At 43.9% G+C, this 15,615-nt stretch overlaps 2 protein-coding genes across 2 annotated transcripts; both read left to right on the top strand.

Annotated features, from left to right (window-relative positions):
• The first annotated feature begins 3,875 nt into the window (after positions 1–3,875).
• On the top strand, positions 3,876–4,436 carry LOC135267605 (histone H4). The gene has a single exon (XM_064359650.1). It carries the CDS (start codon positions 3,955–3,957, stop codon positions 4,264–4,266), a length of 312 nt encoding a protein of 103 aa, XP_064215720.1. The 5' UTR covers positions 3,876–3,954; the 3' UTR covers positions 4,267–4,436.
• A 10,401-nt stretch (positions 4,437–14,837) lies between these two features.
• Positions 14,838–15,377, top strand: LOC135267604 (histone H2B). Its single transcript, XM_064359649.1, has one exon. The coding sequence runs from the start codon at positions 14,946–14,948 to the stop codon at positions 15,315–15,317; it is 372 nt and encodes a 123-aa protein (XP_064215719.1). The 5' UTR covers positions 14,838–14,945; the 3' UTR covers positions 15,318–15,377.
• Positions 15,378–15,615: the final 238 nt, after the last annotated feature.

Raw genomic sequence — 15,615 nt, 5'->3', positions numbered from 1 at the left:
AACAGTTAGAAACACGTTTGTGCTTAACCAAAACATTACATACTTTTTTTTAATCTAAATGCAAAATAGATTATGATACGCCACGTAAAACGTTTCGAGAATTTAATCTTAGTTATTGTTGAAACATGCAATCAAATATTCGGTTCATATATCAAAAATCATCCAAATTAGTAAAAATAGATTTCTACCAAATTTCTATCTAATTGCGTAGGCAAATAAATAAAAATATTTTAGTGATAATTTTTAAATTATCTTCCAAGTTATAATTATTTTTATTTTATACGCGCGCGCCATTGTCGACATCGAAGGAAAGAGTTTCCTATTATCTAGGTATTATTAATTTATTAAAAAGTACCAATTTATTACTGAGTGCAAGAGAGAGAGAGAAAGAGACAAACAGACATTAGGTATATCTGTTTTAGTAGAATTTACAATTTGTGAAGTGTCACTTGAAAAAAAGCATCTCATATAAACGAAAGAAGTAAACTACATTGTCATCTGTTGTTGTTGTTGTTGTTGTTGTTGTTGTTGTTGTTGTTGTTGTTGTTGTTGTTCTTTTCTATAATAATTTTGGTTCCAAGTTGAATTTTGGTTTTTACTTTAGGTAAAGAAAAACAAAACAGTAAGATGCAAACAAATAAAACCAAAGTATATTTTAACGTGTATAGGTTGGTAACTAACTACCTACATATTCTTCACTATAACACATTTTTGTGTTTGTGTAAAGTGACAGAATTTGTATTACGTAGGTGGATAGAACTAACTATTGAAATTGAAATTGAAATACAAAATTGATAAGTTTAAAAATAGTTTTCAGTGAATGTTGCTAATAGTTAGAACGTATAGATGACAACGCATTGCAACGAAACGAATCAAATTTGTTTCTATTTAGAAATGCATTTTATTTATAAAATAGAGTATTGTACAATAATGAAACATCGGTAAAGTTATAAGTATACTAAAACAACAAATATTAATAAAATAAACGTTTTTATTGTGACATTTTCTATCATACAACAGTTTACATCAAACGTTTGCATCTTCGAATGTTTTTTGAGATTTCGTTGTTTTTATCAAGACCAAAGTATAGAAAAAACTTTTAGAAAACATAAACAACTATTTTTTTTTTAATGTTTGCATTCAATGTACCCTAATGACTCCTGGGGCCCGTCATCTTCCAAAAAGTTCCGGTTTCGTAGTTGGTTTCGTTTCGTGCATCGACTGTTTTGAAAGAATTTTTCCGCACAAAAACAAAAGTATTTAAAAAAATTCTTATTGGCATTCGGTAGAGGATAGATTAGACTTTCGACAGACCAAAGACCAACTTTTCACGTTTACCCAGTAAGTATCTGTCGACGACGTCGCAGTTTGATGTTCTCTTTAACCGCGAATAAGTCGTCGGTACGGCGAGCGTCTGTAAGGACGTCACTAGGTCCTGAGAATAGTCGTTTCGTTGATATAAATTTCAGAATATATAGGAAAAATCTTTTTTTCAAAATTGGTTTTGTCGTCGGCTCGAAAACATTGACGATCGTCAAAAAGGAACGATGTCATCACGCCAAAGTCTAGTGTGAGGCCCCGATAATTTTAATGTTGGCGAGCGTGGTGTTTGTTTAGTCCGCGGTCGGGTTTATTTTCTAGGCAATAAAAACTTAGTCGTGGCGCGAAAATATCTTTAGTTTGAGCGCTCGTGTATTCGAATTGTGTTGGTTGGTTCGTTTAGGTTTATATTTACCTACTATATACTACCTATCAAGTATATATCTATTCTGCTGTCATAATAATAATACGAGAATACGAGAAAAAAATGGCAGACGTAGAAAATCAATCCGCATCGGCTAATGCTGCTGCTTCGACGACTTCACCTCAAGTTCATCATCATGCTAAAAAGGAGAAGAAAGCAAAAAATCCTAGAGCCAAACCTTCTCATCCTCCCACTTCCGAGATGGTCAATAACGCTATTAAGGGTTTAAAGGAACGTGGTGGTTCTTCTCTTCAAGCTATAAAAAAATTCGTCGCCGCCAATTACAAGGTAGATGCCGAGAAAGTTGCACCATTTATCAAGAAGTATCTAAAAGGCGCCGTCGCTTCTGGTTCTTTGGTTCAGACGAAAGGTAAGGGAGCTTCTGGATCGTTTAAACTTGCTTCCTCGTCCGCCTCCGGTGGTGGTGCAAAGGCCAGAGCTGCTGCTGCTGCTTCTGCTGCTAGAGCTGCTGCCGCCGCGGCAGCCGCTGCTACTGGCGAAAGAAAGAAAAAATCCTCAGCAGTTTCAAAAGTTAAAAAAAACACTGGAAAACGTTCCGCCGTTTCGGCACCAAAAACCGGTAAGAAACCATCTTCGCCAAAAGCGAAAAAAGTCGCAGCCGAAAAGAAGAGCGTAGCCGTCGCGAAAGCAAAAAAGGCCGCTTCTGTCGGCGCTGAGAAGAAAACAACCGCTGCTTCCTCTACAGGTAGAGCTGTTGCGGCAACAGCTTCATCAAAGCCGAAATCACCTTCGAAAGCAAAGAAATCAAATAAGGCCGGTCCAACGAAGAAACCTAAGGCACCGAAACCAAAAAGCGCCAAGGCTATATCTGCTAAAGCGAAGAAATCTCCTGCTTCTCCTAAAAGAAAGAAGTGAGCTATGGCAATAATCTCATTTGTCGTCGTCTTCGTCGTCGTCGACTACGAACCGATGATGATGATAATGATGATGATGATGATGGTGGTGACGTCCTGGATTATCGACTGTTTAAGGCCGTCGAGGGCATACATAAATGGCCCTTTTCAGGGCCACAAATTAATTTCTATACAAATAAAAAAAAGTTTTCACACCTATCTGCATATACCTAAATCGAAATATAATTATTAATTTATACAAACAAACAAACGATAATGTCTGTAGGGTGTCGGCGCTAAAAACGCATTATCCCTCCTCACCTACCTAACCACTTTTATGACTTTATTCGATATTTAACTTTACTCATTTTTATGGTACCTACTTAAATAAATTAAATTCTTTTGATGCCGCCGCCGTTCTTGAAGTACCGATCAATTAAAACGATTTGTTTACCTACCCTTAACCAGAGCGAACAATCATAAATAAAAGCATCATTGTTTTTATTGTTTGACAGAGTTTAAAATTCATTATGATCCGCGTACTATTACTTTAATTACTGTCAATATTGCGAAACATTTTCATTTGTAAACAATTTTGTGGTTCTGAAAAGAACCGTTTTTTTTTTTGTTTATTTTTTCATTTTAAGCTCGTTCTCCTCGAATACGTCTTGCCAGTTGGATGTCTTTAGGCATGATGGTGACGCGTTTTGCATGGATGGCACATAAATTTGTATCTTCAAAAAGTCCGACAAGATACGCTTCACTCGCTTCTTGGAGTGCCATAACGGCAGAACTTTGGAAACGAAGATCGGTCTTGAAATCCTGGGCTATTTCCCTGACCAAGCGTTGGAAGGGCAATTTACGAATCAACAGTTCGGTGCTTTTCTGATAACGACGAATTTCACGCAGTGCCACTGTACCGGGCCTGTAGCGATGAGGTTTTTTCACTCCTCCAGTGGCGGGTGCGCTTTTTCTTGCTGCCTTAGTGGCAAGCTGTTTTCGTGGAGCTTTTCCACCGGTCGATTTACGAGCAGTTTGTTTGGTACGGGCCATTTTTTTGACTACTTCTTTATCCCTCAACTACACATACACACACATAAACACCTACGTACGTCACTAACAACGGCGACGGTTCATATGACCCTGCAACAAAATTTTTCGCCGTATTTTATTAACTAGGGTGACACTATGCGTTATCTGATTGGTCAAAAAAGTAACTTAAGAGGCGGAGCGAAACTAAACTATAAAATGAGTTGACTAATCTGGCGAGCAGGTAGTTGTTTTCGACGAAGCAGTCAAATCTGTGTCGTTTTCTTTTGTGAAACAAAGCTTAATTTGAATCAATAATCATTCAAAATGACCGGTCGTGGCAAAGGTGGAAAGGGATTGGGAAAAGGTGGAGCAAAACGTCATCGTAAAGTTTTACGTGATAACATCCAGGGCATCACGAAGCCCGCGATCAGAAGATTGGCACGTCGTGGAGGAGTGAAACGTATCTCCGGTCTCATTTACGAAGAAACCAGAGGTGTCCTGAAGGTATTCCTCGAAAACGTCATTCGTGATGCCGTCACCTACACCGAACACGCAAAACGTAAAACCGTCACCGCCATGGATGTCGTTTACGCTTTGAAGCGTCAAGGGCGTACACTTTACGGTTTTGGCGGTTAAGTTTTTTTTATAACCTATGTTTTATCTATGAGACTACGAGGCGACGACAATACCGGTATACCAGCATTGTTTGGTTTTTATGTTTCTTCCTCATCGTTAGTTACATCAATCTACTCTCTACTATTCATCGCATTTTAATTTTCGACGAAAAAAAACGGTTCTTTTCAGAACCACAAAAATATTTCTAAACAAATGAAAAAAGTACGTATCACAAGGCTCTCAGTTAAACCACCAGTATAATAAATGTTTGATTTCCAAACTGTTTTTATATTTCTAGGAAATGTAACAAATAAAGTTGTGTGGTTTTTATGACTTTGTTGTTTAATCAATCGTATGCTTTTCCTTAAAGGGATGAATTTTGACTTTTCAGAGATAAATAATAATTACCACTAAAGAAAGAAAACATCAAAGCCTAACCGATATACATGGATTAGCTAGCCCCCCACCGGCGCGGCGTGTAGCTCGCCGTCTAGGAGAGGCAATAAAAATTTACCTGCTTTTAAACTATTAAGAAAATAAAACATCTTGAGTGCTCTTTTTTTTTTAAATCGTGCAATAAATTTTTGCCAAGTTTTATGTAACTTTAAGTAGGTATGTTTATTTACTCTTTAAAAAAAGTTTGTGATTCTTTTTTTTATTTGTTAAAAAAATGATGGCCCTGAGAAGGGCCGATATTATTATTTTTTTGTAGCTTGCTGCTTCTCACAGCAACTAGAGAGACAACAGTTAGCTGTTTATGGTTTCTTTTCGGTTTTTTTTTTTTTTTTTTTTTTTTTCGGCAAAAGGACCGCCTGGATGTTGGGTAAAACACCACCTTGAGCGATTGTCACACCGGAAAGGAGCTTGTTTAATTCTTCGTCATTTCTGATGGCCAATTGAAGATGACGTGGAATAATACGAGTTTTTTTGTTGTCACGAGCAGCATTTCCAGCCAATTCAAGAACTTCAGCGGCAAGATATTCCATCACAGCCGCCAAATAAACTGGAGCACCGGCACCGACTCGTTCGGCGTAATTACCTTTACGAAGTAAACGATGTATTCTTCCAACAGGAAACTGAAGACCGGCCCTGCTCGAACGAGACTTGGCTTTTCCTTTTACCTTTCCTCCTTTTCCACGTCCAGACATGTTGATATGATGGTGGTTTTCGTAGTTTATGGAAAAGTCAAAATAAACTATAAGAATATGCTGCGCGTATAACTTGTATGCTACTACTGCGACTGCGAATGACTAAAGTTGCGTTTCTGGCTTCGTATTTATACGGTTACTTATAGAGAAGTCGTATTTCTGACTGGATGATTATACTAAAAGGTGGGGTCTTGATTCGGAGTAAATTCGTATATAAAACATTTTTAACAAGTAGTGCACCACCATCAGTTCCTTTCGCGTTCTCGAGGTGAACACATCGAGTCTCTGCGCTGACTCTGATCGCTCAGCCACTCGATTGTTTGCTAAGTGAAGTGACAGTGAAATCCAAAGTGATAAATTGCAAAAGTTTCCACAATGGAGAACGAGCGTCGGCTCCGCTCCAAGGGCCCGGTGAAACACTCACCAAAAAAACCCCTCAACCTACCCACTTCACTTCCGTCTTCTGCAAACTCTCCAAAAACGCTTCCCCAAAACAAACCCATTCCGTCCCTTATGGACAAAAAAATTTTGCCACCCCCACAAACTCACGCCACTACATTAAAATCCACAAAACACACCCAACAACGGTCACGCACACCCTCACCATCAAACTCCGAAACATCAGCATCCTTTTCGTCTACCACTTCGGAAAAATCGTCTTCAACTACCACTTCAAAAAAACTCTCATTTCGCTACTCAATCCAAAACATCCCTGCCCCACTCGCCACTCAAAAAAGCTTTTACTCTCACCTCATCTCACTCGGCCTCCACCAAATTGACTCTCTAAAAGTCAATTACAACAAATCCGCTCTTCTTGTTCTTTCCAGGCAACTTACCCCTAACCAAATTTCAACGCTTCAAGCTGGCTTCCCTGGCTCGAAAATCCAGTTCAAACTCTTAAACCCCACACGCCTCCTACCCCAAATCGAACCCAAACCTATCACTTTTTCCATCGTTGTCAGAGACGTCAGCTCTGACATCGAACCCCAAGACGTCATTTCAGCCCTGAATAATTTCCACATTCAAAAAGTTTGGCGCATCATTTCCGCCAAAACCAACAAACCAACTCCTCTCATGCGTATCGTGACACCGGACAAAACGGCGATCGACACACTCCTGTCAAATGGCCTTTCACTTTTCGGCCACGTTCACCCCTGCGAGCCGTCGCACCCCCCAAAACCAGCCCCTCTCCAGTGCGCCAAGTGCTTCACATTTGGCCATTCTTTTTCCCAATGCCCCAACAAGCCCATCTGCCCCACTTGCCCCGACAATCATCGGTCAAAACCGTGCCCTTCCGCAGTTTCAAACCCCAAATGCCCCAAATGCCAGGGGAATCACCCCGCCTGGTCCCGAGATTGCCCCCAATTTATCAAACCCTCCCAAATGACCCCAGAAACCCCCGTCGTTCCCATCAAAATCGTTGACAAGGAATTCGATCCCGAAAATTCTGACGACGACTCCGACGAGCGCGAACCCTTCGTTTCTGCCCGTCAATTCCTACGCTTCATCACAAAAACCCTTTTTGACCTTTTTCCGTTCGAGAAACAGAAAATCCAATCTGTTCTCGAACATTCCGCTCGCGCTTGTCTCCGACGCGATCTAAAAATCTCACACTCATCAAACAAAATTCACTTCACTTTTGGATAAATCCACCATTTCGGTGAATCCTTCTGGCCCCCGTTTCAAAAATGGCTTCTCTGAATTTCGCCACAGTCAATACGGGAGGGATTTCTCGTAAATTTGCCTCCTTGAGACATTTTCTACACATCGACCAAATTCACATCGCAGCAATCACAGAGACACAATCCAAACGACCCGTAAACATCACAGGCTTCCACTCCTACAACAAACCCAGCCCCACAACCCGAGCCAAACACGGCGTCACACTTCTTGTCTCAACTTCACTCGCTTCATCTCAACACATCTTACCCCCCCATCTTGACCACCTTCAAGCCGTTGCAGCCACCATTCACATTAACAATTTAAACATTCTGTTTATTTGTTATTACAATCCTCCTCTCGAAACCGTCAGTACCCAACTCCTCGATTACACTTCCACATTCAGACACGCAGTCATTCTCGGAGACTTCAACGCTCGACACACCGATTTTGGTGACACAATTTCAAACACAAACGGCAGACACCTCACACGCTCTCTCAACACTCTTCCTCTTTGTCGTCTTCGAAATCAATTTCCCACACTCATCAATCACGTTGGCACATCGATCGTAGACCACATCATTGTGACCGATAATCTCACACACATCACAAACACAGACTCTTTCATTGGCACCACAGTCACCTCCGATCATCTCCCTCTTGTCTCAAACTTCACACTTCAAGGCCCCCAACCGCGACCCACGCACATCCCCATTTTCGATTTCAACAACACAAACTGGACCGACTTTCAAAATTACATCACAAACAACCTCCCACACATTGACGACACACTTGACCCCAACACCATTGACACACAAGTAACACAACTAACACAACTCATCAAACAAGCTCAAACACTTTTTGTACCCATCAAACACATTCCAACAAATCGCAAACCATTGCCCCCTCAAATCCTTGCCCTCATCCGAGTCAAACGCCGAATTTATCGCGAATTCGTGCAAACCAGATCTCCAGTCCTCAAAACTGTCTTTAACCGTCTCAATGCACAAATAAGACGTGACATCAACCAATTTCGTCTTGCCCACTGGTCAAACAGTTGTAGCTCCCTCGATTACCGAGACGGTAAAAAGTTTTGGGACAAATTCAATTCACTCACAGGCCGAAAATCTCACCCCATCCACCATTTGTCAGTCAACAACACCATTTTTAACACCCCACAAGACAAAGCAAATTGTTTTGCTGCTACCCTCCAAAACATCCACCAAGTCCCCAATGACCCACATTTCAACCAACACTTTTTTAACACAGTCACTAACAACACTCTCCGTTTCAGGCAAAACCTCCCCCGACTTGACTACGACGCTGACCTCGACCCAGACCCCGACCCAGACTTTCCACCCGACAACCCGGACTTGACCGCTCCAACCACCAACGACGAGATCAAAGCCCTCATTATCCGGCTGAAGAACTCGAAAGCCCCAGGACCAGACCAGATCAAACCCATTCTTCTCAAACATCTCCCTGACACAGCCATCACATCCATCACCACAATTTACAATTCTTGCTTCAATTCCGGTCACTTTCCAACCCCATGGAAAGAAGCCACCACCATCATGATTCCCAAGCCCAACAAAGACCCCAACAACCCACTTTCTTATCGTCCCATCTCTCTCCTCAACATTCTGGGAAAAATCTTCGAAACAATTCTTGCCTCTCGTCTCCGACACACTCTCGAAGAAAACAACCTACTGCCCCCTGAACAATTCGGTTTTCGCCCCCATCGCTCCACTTCCGACCCCACTTTCGAACTCTTCACCGACTCAACCCGGAGTGCCAATCTCGGCCAGTGCACACTAGCCGTCTTCTTGGACGTCGAACGTGCATTTGACCGTGTTTGGCACGATGGTCTCATCCAAAAATTTCTTTCCCACAACATCAACCTCAACTTCATCAAATTAATCGACTCTTTTCTCTCAAACCGCTCCTGCAAAGTCAAAGTCCAAAATTCCTTTTCTTATCCCGTCCCCCTTCTCTCCGGGGTCCCTCAAGGCTCCGTTCTGTCGCCCATTCTTTACATTTTTTACAGTTCTGATTTTCCTGTTTCAGATCTTCACCAGACCAAAACCCGCTTCTTCGCCGACGACACCGCCCTCTGGACATCCCGGACCACCGCCGCCTCAGCCTCCAGGACCCTGCAGCCCCTCCTCAACCAGATCTCCACATGGACTCGCAAGTGGAGAGTGAAGATCAACCCCACAAAATCCACCGCCATCCTCTTCAAACACCCCAACCTCACACGAAACAAGAAATTCGACCCACGCGACATCACCATCACACTCGACAACACACCCATCGACCTTGTGCCATCCACAAGGTACCTAGGAATCACCTACACACACACATGCTCACTCGACACCGACCTCCAGAACACGCTCAAGAAAGTCCGCAACCGATCCAACCTCCTCCGCCATCTCATGGGAAACTTCCAAGGGTGCCATTCCCGCACTCTTCTCCACACCTACAACACATTCATCCGACCCGTCATCGAGTACCGAGCCCCCATCTACGCATCTCTCCCACACACCAAGACACATCGCATTGCCACATGCGAACGACAAATCCTTCGCCGAATTCACCGCCTCGACCGCTTCCACGCCAGCAATTCCCTCCACCAGGACACAAACACCACCCCCATCACAGACCGTCTTCACAAACTCCAACAAAACTACATCAAACGCACACTCAACAACAACAACACAATTGCCCAAAACACACTCAACACTTCACATAAGTTTCTCACACGCGACAACACTCTTCGCAACCGAGTCCCCCGGATCCCCAGAAGAAAACTGCCCCATCCACCCACGGCGCTTCTCTCAGCGCTGTACCCCGACCTGCCCGACAATCTTCAACTTCTCGTTGAAGAGACGCCCCTCACAATGAGACGCCACTGACGACACCGACAAGACACCCACGACGACATCCACATCCACAGCTTCCTACGAGCCCCAAACTTCTCACTCTTTCACTCACCACCCGACGACACACACACTCCCACACAACATTCATCCATTTCCTTGACTGAAGAGGCCAAAAGCCTAAAACAGTCCGGACTCGTAGATTAAGTTGTAAATATCTTGTATATATTTTATCAAAATCCCTTTTGAAATGTAATTTATTTTGAATAAACGTATTTGAATTGAATTGAATTGAATAGTGCACCAGAGTTCCTTTCGCGTTCTCGAGGTGAACACATCGAGTCTCTGCGCTGACTCTGATCGCTCAGCCACTCGATTGTTTGCTAAGTGAAGTGACAGTGAAATCCAAAGTGATAAATTGCAAAAGTTTCCACAATGGAGAACGAGCGTCGGCTCCGCTCCAAGGGCCCGGTGAAACACTCACCAAAAAAACCCCTCAACCTACCCACTTCACTTCCGTCTTCTGCAAACTCTCCAAAAACGCTTCCCCAAAACAAACCCATTCCGTCCCTTATGGACAAAAAAATTTTGCCACCCCCACAAACTCACGCCACTACATTAAAATCCACAAAACACACCCAACAACGTTCACGCACACCCTCACCATCAAACTCCGAAACATCAGCATCCTTTTCGTCTACCACTTCGGAAAAATCGTCTTCAACTACCACTTCAAAAAAACTCTCATTTCGCTACTCAATCCAAAACATCCCTGCCCCACTCGCCACTCAAAAAAGCTTTTACTCTCACCTCATTTCACTCGGCCTCCACCAAATTGACTCTCTAAAAGTCAATTACAACAAATCCGCTCTTCTTGTTCTTTCCAGGCAACTTACCCCTAACCAAATTTCAACGCTTCAAGCTGGCTTCCCTGGCTCGAAAATCCAGTTCAAACTCTTAAACCCCACACGCCTCCTACCCCAAATCGAACCCAAACCCATCACTTTTTCCATCGTTGTCAGAGACGTCAGCTCTGACATCGAACCCCAAGACGTCATTTCAGCCCTGAATAATTTCCACATTCAAAAAGTTTGGCGCATCATTTCCGCCAAAACCAACAAACCAACTCCTCTCATGCGTATCGTGACACCGGACAAAACGGCGATCGACACACTCCTGTCAAATGGCCTTTCACTTTTCGGCCACGTTCACCCCTGCGAGCCGTCGCACCCCCCAAAACCAGCCCCTCTCCAGTGCGCCAAGTGCTTCACATTTGGCCATTCTTTTTCCCAATGCCCCAACAAGCCCATCTGCCCCACTTGCCCCGACAATCATCGGTCAAAACCGTGCCCTTCCGCAGTTTCAAACCCCAAATGCCCCAAATGCCAGGGGAATCACCCCGCTTGGTCCCGAGATTGCCCCCAATTTATCAAACCCTCCCAAATGACCCCAGAAACCCCCGTCGTTCCCATCAAAATCGTTGACAAGGAATTCGATCCCGAAAATTCTGACGACGACTCCGACGAGCGCGAACCCTTCGTTTCTGCCCGTCAATTCCTACGCTTCATCACAAAAACCCTTTTTGACCTTTTTCCGTTCGAGAAACAGAAAATCCAATCTGTTCTCGAACATTCCGCTCGCGCTTGTCTCCGACGCGATCTAAAAATCTCACACTCATCAAACAAAATTCACTTCACTTTTGGATAAATCCACCATTTCGGTGAATCCTTCTGGCCCCCGTTTCAAAAATGGCTTCTCTGAATTTCGCCACAGTCAATACGGGAGGGATTTCTCGTAAATTTGCCTCCTTGAGACATTTTCTACACATCGACCAAATTCACATCGCAGCAATCACAGAGACACAATCCAAACGACCCGTAAACATCACAGGCTTCCACTCCTACAACAAACCCAGCCCCACAACCCGAGCCAAACACGGCGTCACACTTCTTGTCTCAACTTCACTCGCTTCATCTCAACACATCTTACCCCCTCATCTTGACCACCTTCAAGCCGTTGCAGCCACCATTCACATTAACAATTTAAACATTCTGTTTATTTGTTATTACAATCCTCCTCTCGAAACCGTCAGTACCCAACTCCTCGATTACACTTCCACATTCAGACACGCAGTCATTCTCGGAGACTTCAACGCTCGACACACCGATTTTGGTGACACAATTTCAAACACAAACGGCAGACACCTCACACGCTCTCTCAACACTCTTCCTCTTTGTCGTCTTCGAAATCAATTTCCCACACTCATCAATCACGTTGGCACATCGATCGTAGACCACATCATTGTGACCGATAATCTCACACACATCACAAACACAGACTCTTTCATTGGCACCACAGTCACCTCCGATCATCTCCCTCTTGTCTCAAACTTCACACTTCAAGGCCCCCAACCGCGACCCACGCACATCCCCATTTTCGATTTCAACAACACAAACTGGACCGACTTTCAAAATTACATCACAAACAACCTCCCACACATTGACGACACACTTGACCCCAACACCATTGACACACAAGTAACACAACTAACACAACTCATCAAACAAGCTCAAACACTTTTTGTACCCATCAAACACATTCCAACAAATCGCAAACCATTGCCCCCTCAAATCCTTGCCCTCATCCGAGTCAAACGCCGAATTTATCGCGAATTCGTGCAAACCAGATCTCCAGTCCTCAAAACTGTCTTTAACCGTCTCAATGCACAAATAAGACGTGACATCAACCAATTTCGTCTTGCCCACTGGTCAAACAGTTGTAGCTCCCTCGATTACCGAGACGGTAAAAAGTTTTGGGACAAATTCAATTCACTCACAGGCCGAAAATCTCACCCCATCCACCATTTGTCAGTCAACAACACCATTTTTAACACCCCACAAGACAAAGCAAATTGTTTTGCTGCTACCCTCCAAAACATCCACCAAGTCCCCAATGACCCACATTTCAACCAACACTTTTTTAACACAGTCACTAACAACACTCTCCGTTTCAGGCAAAACCTCCCCCGACTTGACTACGACGCTGACCTCGACCCAGACCCCGACCCAGACTTTCCACCCGACAACCCGGACTTGACCGCTCCAACCACCGACGACGAGATCAAAGCCCTCATTATCCGGCTGAAGAACTCGAAAGCCCCAGGACCAGACCAGATCAAACCCATTCTTCTCAAACATCTCCCTGACACAGCCATCACATCCATCACCACAATTTACAATTCTTGCTTCAATTCCGGTCACTTTCCAACCCCATGGAAAGAAGCCACCACCATCATGATTCCCAAGCCCAACAAAGACCCCAACAACCCACTTTCTTATCGTCCCATCTCTCTCCTCAACATTCTGGGAAAAATCTTCGAAACAATTCTTGCCTCTCGTCTCCGACACACTCTCGAAGAAAACAACCTACTGCCCCCTGAACAATTCGGTTTTCGCCCCCATCGCTCCACTTCCGACCCCACTTTCGAACTCTTCACCGACTCAACCCGGAGTGCCAATCTCGGCCAGTGCACACTAGCCGTCTTCTTGGACGTCGAACGTGCATTTGACCGTGTTTGGCACGATGGTCTCATCCAAAAATTTCTTTCCCACAACATCAACCTCAACTTCATCAAATTAATCGACTCTTTTCTCTCAAACCGCTCCTGCAAAGTCAAAGTCCAAAATTCCTTTTCTTATCCCGTCCCCCTTCTCTCCGGGGTCCCTCAAGGCTCCGTTCTGTCGCCCATTCTTTACATTTTTTACAGTTCTGATTTTCCTGTTTCAGATCTTCACCAGACCAAAACCCGCTTCTTCGCCGACGACACCGCCCTCTGGACATCCCGGACCACCGCCGCCTCAGCCTCCAGGACCCTGCAGCCCCTCCTCAACCAGATCTCCACATGGACTCGCAAGTGGAGAGTGAAGATCAACCCCACAAAATCCACCGCCATCCTCTTCAAACACCCCAACCTCACACGAAACAAGAAATTCGACCCACGCGACATCACCATCACACTCGACAACACACCCATCGACCTTGTGCCATCCACAAGGTACCTAGGAATCACCTACACACACACATGCTCACTCGACACCGACCTCCAGAACACGCTCAAGAAAGTCCGCAACCGATCCAACCTCCTCCGCCATCTCATGGGAAACTTCCAAGGGTGCCATTCCCGCACTCTTCTCCACACCTACAACACATTCATCCGACCCGTCATCGAGTACCGAGCCCCCATCTACGCATCTCTCCCACACACCAAGACACATCGCATTGCCACATGCGAACGACAAATCCTTCGCCGAATTCACCGCCTCGACCGCTTCCACGCCAGCAATTCCCTCCACCAGGACACAAACACCACCCCCATCACAGACCGTCTTCACAAACTCCAACAAAACTACATCAAACGCACACTCAACAACAACAACACAATTGCCCAAAACACACTCAACACTTCACATAAGTTTCTCACACGCGACAACACTCTTCGCAACCGAGTCCCCCGGATCCCCAGAAGAAAACTGCCCCATCCACCCACGGCGCTTCTCTCAGCGCTGTACCCCGACCTGCCCGACAATCTTCAACTTCTCGTTGAAGAGACGCCCCTCACAATGAGACGCCACTGACGACACCGACAAGACACCCACGACGACATCCACATCCACAGCTTCCTACGAGCCCCAAACTTCTCACTCTTTCACTCACCACCCGACGACACACACACTCCCACACAACATTCATCCATTTCCTTGACTGAAGAGGCCAAAAGCCTAAAACAGTCCGGACTCGTAGATTAAGTTGTAAATATCTTGTATATATTTATCAAAATCCCTTTTGAAATGTAATTATTTTGAATAAACGTATTTTGAATTGAATTGAATTAGTGCACCATGATTTTAGCTTGAACTTTCAAGTTGACAGGTATATTTTGTGTTCGTTGTGCGTATTACAGTTCGTTTGTGTCGTGTTTTTTTTTTCTTTATTAAGATTAGAAATATTAAAAAATATGCCACCAAAGACAAGCGGTAAAGCAGCGAAAAAGGCTGGAAAAGCTCAAAAGAATATTTCGAAGAGCGACAAGAAAAAGAAGCGCAGGAGGAAGGAAAGCTATGCAATCTATATTTATAAGGTATTGAAGCAAGTACACCCCGATACCGGTATTTCGAGCAAGGCGATGAGCATCATGAACAGTTTCGTTAATGATATCTTTGAACGGATCGCCGCTGAAGCTTCTCGTCTTGCGCATTACAACAAGCGTTCGACGATTACGAGCCGGGAAATTCAAACAGCGGTTCGTCTCTTGTTGCCTGGTGAATTGGCAAAGCACGCAGTCTCTGAAGGTACCAAAGCCGTCACCAAATACACAAGTTCAAAATAGAGAAGTTTTTTCTTTCATCGTTTAAAAAGAAGAAAAAAATGAAATCGGTTCTTTTCAGAACCACAATTAACATTTAAAAGTAAATAAAATTTGTTTCATTAAGTAAAAAATAAATCTAATGACCGACCACTCAAATCTAGATTTTTTTTTATCAATCGAAGCTCTTTTTAAATTAAATTTAAAATGAAACAGCAAAAACAAATTACATCGGTAAAAGTGCGACGCAAAAGAAATCAAGAAATAGCAGGAAAGTAACATCTCGGATTAATCAAATTCTTAACTCTCTTTAGTGTTTCTT

This window comes from Tribolium castaneum, unplaced genomic scaffold (genome assembly GCF_031307605.1).
Source record: "Tribolium castaneum strain GA2 unplaced genomic scaffold, icTriCast1.1 ptg000060l, whole genome shotgun sequence".
Taxonomy (NCBI): Eukaryota; Metazoa; Arthropoda; class Insecta; order Coleoptera; family Tenebrionidae; genus Tribolium; species Tribolium castaneum.
This window is presented reverse-complemented; position numbering and strand designations above follow the sequence as displayed.

Excerpts from the sequence above, each read along its gene's own strand:
- LOC135267605 (XM_064359650.1), top strand. The coding sequence starts at position 3,955 with ATGACCGGTCGTGGCAAAGGTGGAAAGGGATTGGGAAAAGGTGGAGCA.
- LOC135267604 (XM_064359649.1), top strand. The coding sequence starts at position 14,946 with ATGCCACCAAAGACAAGCGGTAAAGCAGCGAAAAAGGCTGGAAAAGCT.